The following is a 5,158-nucleotide window of genomic DNA, read 5'->3' on the forward strand; positions in this document are numbered from 1 at the left end:
CGAGGGGGCGCCTAGAGCGGCCAGTGCGGGAGAGAAGCGGCCTCTTTCCGGACTTAGCGCCACCCGCGGGCCTTCCCCAGCGTGCCCTCAGTTGTGGGGGGTTAATGCTCTGCGCCTGAGTGGGGATGGGGGGTAGGTACCCTTAGTGCCCTGCATTGGCTATTCCTCCTTGTATCATGTTATTAATTGCTTAATTATGAGTGTATGGGATGGTTTGCATAGGGATGATCCTACCTCAGGCAGGGGGTTAGACTGGATGACCTCTGGAGGTCCCTTCCAGCCCCACTCCTCTAGGATTCTGTACACATAGGGTTGGGTGACAAGACAAGATTAAGTGGTTAATCACGTCATAAGTGCAGTGTTGCCAACTCTCATGACTTTTGGCACTGTTCTTAAAGTGTATGCTTCAGGAATGTGAAAAACTGAGCTCTTTTATATGGAAGAGCTAAGTTTGTCACATTCCCAAAGCATAGCCTTTAAGAACAATGCCAAAAATCATGAGCTGGCAATACTGTAAGTGTAACATATGGATTGGACCTGACAGAGCACACCAGCTACTGCTGACTGTGGACTGAGCAAAAGCCTGAGTCACGAAGCTGGTATACATCAATAAGCTTGCATTTAAATAACAAGCAGTCACCTGGGCAAATAGAACAAGAACCTGTTTATCAAGCCATGAATATTAGATTAGGTCCAGAACAAATAACTGCTTTTTGGAAAAGCGTGCAACTACCTAGAAGGAATGATTGATGTTTTGCCTTTGATAGCAAGTGAGTTGTACATAGGTAGAAATCTCGTGCAATAATTGTGCATTTTTGTTAACTTGTTGCTAGGTCTGGCTGTTTTCAAGGCAGGGCTGGACACAGGCATGGGCGAACTGGGCAGCTGCCTGGGGCCTGGACAGAAAGGGGGCCCAAAAATGGTAATTTTTCTTATTATTATCATAATTTCTATATTATTATTATATCTCTTTATCATCACCGTTATCATTATTGGGGCCTGATACTAAAACTTCACCTGAGGCCGCCAGGAGTCTAGGTATAGTGCTGTTTCAAGGGACCCGGGAGGGCTAGCGACCTCTACCCCTGGGCACACCTGTAGAAGTGTGGCTAGAGCAGGCCACAAAGCCTGTTCCACCATGAACTAATGTTAGAACTGGCCTTGTCAGCAAAGTAAAAGCAGCAGAACGTGGCAAGGAGCATTCCCAGATGGTGAGGGAAAGCAAGAAGTTCTCTCTCCCTGGATTGAAATTTTCACTAGCAAATTGGCCTCTTCTGAGCCCACAGGAAAACTGGTTCCATTCCCAAAGTTTCAGTGAAACAAAGACATTTGAATAACACTGATCAGAATATTTATTTAAATAACCCACATATTGAGTGTGAACAGGGAGTCTTTAGGGCTGCTGCCAGCATGCACGCCAACTTTCTCCTCCCTCCTGCATCTCACCTGGCCACTAGAGGTGAGAATTTGTATTGTGCTGTTGCCAGTAGCAAAACAGATATAGAAACAAGTGCTTATTCTTGTGCTTTGGGGTATAATCGGTACAAGGTTGGGTTGTTAGACGTTTCTTGCCTCTGTGTGACTTGGGTTGTCGTAAAGCTTTACAGGCAGAGGGAATGGAGGAGCATTGGGAAATGCGGTTGTATCTTGTCTGGGTGTACAAAAATGGTAGTCAATAAGGGAAGTGGAACCATCACTGAATTCTGTGTCTGAGCGGGCAAAACCCTTATCATAAATGGGATGTAGTCTTGTCTCTCAAAAGACTGAATAGCATCAGGTTTTTGGTAACACCCCATTACCCACTGTGCCCTGGAGCAGATGTTACTAGGTCTCCATTACCCACAGTGCGCTGCAGTAGATACTAACAGGCCCCCCACCATACCCACAGTGTCCTGTGGCAGATGCCAACAAGTGCTCATTACCGACAGTGCCCTGGGACGCAGGCACCTGAGCCCTGAGGTCACAGGCAATAGCCAGCCATGGGGGGAGGGCACCTCAGGGGCGTTACCCACAATGTCTTGGGGCACAGAGGGCAACAAGGAAGGTGGATGTGCTGCCCTCCATCTGAGAGGTCCTACCCACAATGCTGAGGCACATGCCAACAGGCCCCCATGCCCCATGACACACAAGGGGTGTCACCTCCCCCATGACAGCTCAGGACAGGGATGCACACGCCAGGCCGTGTCTGAGAAAACCATTTATTTCCATTGCCTGTAAATGCCACCTTGTGCCCCTTCCCTCTCCCACCCACTGTGGGGCAGGTATGGGGGCAGCTGTGGCCGCGCTGCATCATCAATACATGGACGGCTTCTCTTCCCCCTTGGGGTTCGTCAGCTTCTCCAGGTTCTCCGACAGGATGTGGTAGAGCTCGGCCTGGTGGGGACGGGGACAGAACAGGGGGTGAGGTGAGGGGGAGAGAGAAAATAGAGCCCCCTACCCCCCTCTCCACAACTCACATAGAAGCCCCGAATGTCCAGCACCATGGTTCGGATGTCTCTGTAGGCTGCCTCGTCACGCTCATGGACCAGGGTTCGGTAATCCATCTGGGGAGAGGACACTGGTTAGACTGGGATGCGCTCCTGGGGGAAGCTTGCAGCACTGGGGTGCCTGCCACTGCTGCTGGAGGAGGGCACTGTTCAAGGGAAGTCTGCAGCATCCAATGCACTGAGGTGACTGACGGAAGGAACTGCGGGAGGAAGCTTGCAGCCCCGGGGGGCTGAATCACTCACCACGTGGGTCTCCTTGGAGGCCTTGGCCACGGCATCTCCACGTTCAGAGAAGTACCTGGGGGGGGGCGAGGAGAGAGAGCGCTCAGGGGTCATACCCATAATGCCATGCTCAGAACCAGTACCCACAATGCTTTGAGGGCATGGGCACCCATAAGGAGCAGCTATCCACAATGCTGTGGGGTGCCGACACCAACCTGGGACCATTACCCAGAATGCCTTGTGGCCATGGGCACCCATGTGGTGCTGCTACCCACAATGCCTTGGGGCAGGGAAGCTGAAGTAGGGAAAAGGCATAGCCCCCACAATGCTTTGCAGCACCAAGGCCAACCAGGTGCTCCCAGCTCCTTACCCATAATGCCCTGGGGCAGGAAGCCTGCCCCCCACAATCTTGGGCTGGGAGAACAGACATTACCACAGGGCAGAGCACATGTAACCCATGGTGTCATGGGGTGGGGGGACACTACCCAGCGTGCCCCAGCCTGACTCACTTGGAAATGGCCGTCTGGAAGCCCTCGACCTTGGTTTTCACAGCTGTCACCCGTTCCAGCACCTTCTCCTGGGGGCAGAGGGAGGCACGGGGGTGGGGTGGGGTGGGGGGGGGGCAGGAATGATTGGGCTGGGGACCCCCAGGGGTTTTGGAGGTGCAGGGCATGTGGGAGTCTAGGGAGGCAGAGGGTGGGGGCACCTGGGCTGGAGGCCTCTGGGAATCCAGGAATAGCTGGACTAGGGGTCCCCAGGTATCTGGGATGTAGGAAGTTGGGGGGTGGGCACCTCCTTACCTGCACAGCCACCCCAAAATCATTGCCATCCTCGATTTTGGGGATCAGGTACTGGATCCAAGTGACCACCTGCAGGATGAAGCAAGGTAGTAAGGGCACTACTGTGGGGAAGCTCACAGCCCTGCAGGGGCTCAGGGGGCCGGGGGTTCTCTCACCAGGATGCACTTCTCCTTGAGTGTCAGCACCTCAGGCTTGACCCGGTCCAGCAGGGCCACAATGGTTTCATTGCCCTTCAGGAACCCACACTTGGGGGCTGAGTGAGATGCAGAGAAGTCAGGGGGGGTAAACCCCAAAGCAGCCCCCCAACCCCACCCACAACACTCACCTTCTTTCTTCTCTTCCTTGTCGGTCTCCATGGTGCTGGCCTGCAGAAAGCAGCGATCAGACCCTCTGCCGCCCCCCCTCACCCCAAGCAGGGGAATGAGCACCCTCCCACTCACCTCCTCATCCTTGGGGGGCGGGTCAGGGATGGGGATCTCCAGTGGGGCTCGGAGGCTGGAGAGATCCTGCACGTTCAGAGCCTCGTCCTGGGGGGGGAGTTGAGTGGGGCAGGTTTAGTGAGGACAGGTGGTATAACAACACCCCCAGGGGAGAGGGGGCGGCAATTTCATACCTTCAGGAGCTTGTCCAGCTGCAGGATTTTCTGGGGTAGGAACGTGGCCAGGAACTCTTCAGCCTGGGGGTGAAAAACCGGGGTAGGGAGTCACATGGGGCAGGTACTTGGAGGGGCAATAAGGGGGGGGGTAGCTGGGGGCTACTTACCTCCTTGAAGAGGGCTTCCTGGAAGGCAGCCACCTGGGGGCAGGGTGAGAAGGATCAGAAATGCGGCTGGCTCTGGGGTGGCACGCGCCAAGCGTAATGCCCCTCTATCTGGCCCCAGGTCACCCCCCTCCCCAGGCTGGGGACTTTTCGGGGAGCCCCCAAGCCCCATCTGGCCTCAGATGCACCCCTCGTGGGGGTCCCCGTGACGTCACGGCCCACCTTCCTGGCGGCCCCCCCGGCGGGGCGCAGGGCGCAGGCCTTGGCCATGATCGTGTCTTGGACCGTGTGTCCCGCCGCCCCTTTCGCTTTCGCTCTCGCCCGGTTCCGCCTCGGAGGCTCCGCCCCGGCCTCGTGGGAGGGGCTCCTGGTGACATCACCCCTGCCCCCCACTTTCTGGAATTCCCCTGTGTAACGTCAGAGCCCCCCCACATACTCCCCCCACCAAGTGCACTCCGCCGGGACCCCCGGGCCGGGACTGCCCCTTTTCGTGATGTCACTTTCCCCCCAACCGCGGGGACTCCCCCTGACGTCAACGCCCCCGGCCCGGCTCCCCCCACTGCAGGGCGGGGGGCTCCTCACACGTGCCTGTGCCCCCCACTCCCCAAAGCGAGCGACCCGGGGCAGGACTCCCCTCCCCTCCCCTCCCCACCCCACCCCAGAGCCGGGGATCCCCCTCTCCCCTGACATCAGGACCCCCCTGCAGCCTCGAGTGGTCCCCTCCCCATGACGTCAGCAGCCCCCTAAATCCCAGTCGGGGAGGGGGTGTCCAGCGCCGGATATCCCACAACTCTCCCCCCGCAGCACAGGCCTACTGCAGGAGAGGGTCCCGGTGACGTCACGCCTCCTCCCTAGCCCCCGGGGGCTCAGGGAATCCCCGTGACGTCAGCG

The 5,158-nt window shown here is 56.8% G+C and overlaps 2 protein-coding genes across 2 annotated transcripts in view; one reads left to right on the forward strand and one right to left on the reverse strand.

The window, feature by feature from the left end:
* Window positions 1-110: 110 nt before the first annotated feature.
* RNF31 (ring finger protein 31) overlaps window positions 111-5,158 on the forward strand; it is a 16,353-nt gene continuing 11,305 nt past the window's right edge. Inside the window, exons 1-2 of the mRNA XM_025192813.1 lie at window positions 111-132; window positions 834-922. Of these exons, the coding sequence (XP_025048598.1) occupies window positions 126-132; window positions 834-922 (96 nt within the window). The 5' untranslated portion in view covers window positions 111-125. The remainder of the gene's footprint in view (window positions 133-833; window positions 923-5,158) is intronic.
* PSME2 (proteasome activator subunit 2) lies at window positions 2,185-4,894 on the reverse strand. Its single transcript, XM_006036510.3, has 11 exons — window positions 4,490-4,894; window positions 4,271-4,303; window positions 4,122-4,184; window positions 3,949-4,035; window positions 3,834-3,873; window positions 3,664-3,761; window positions 3,509-3,577; window positions 3,218-3,285; window positions 2,730-2,784; window positions 2,457-2,543; window positions 2,185-2,373 (listed from the first exon to the last, which is right to left on the reverse strand). Exons 1-11 carry the CDS (start codon window positions 4,535-4,537, stop codon window positions 2,293-2,295), a joined length of 729 nt encoding a protein of 242 aa, XP_006036572.1. The 5' UTR covers window positions 4,538-4,894; the 3' UTR covers window positions 2,185-2,292.

The sequence above is a fragment of the Alligator sinensis genome, unplaced genomic scaffold, assembly GCF_000455745.1.
Source record: "Alligator sinensis unplaced genomic scaffold, ASM45574v1 scaffold128_1, whole genome shotgun sequence".
In the NCBI taxonomy this organism is placed as follows: domain Eukaryota; kingdom Metazoa; phylum Chordata; order Crocodylia; family Alligatoridae; genus Alligator; species Alligator sinensis.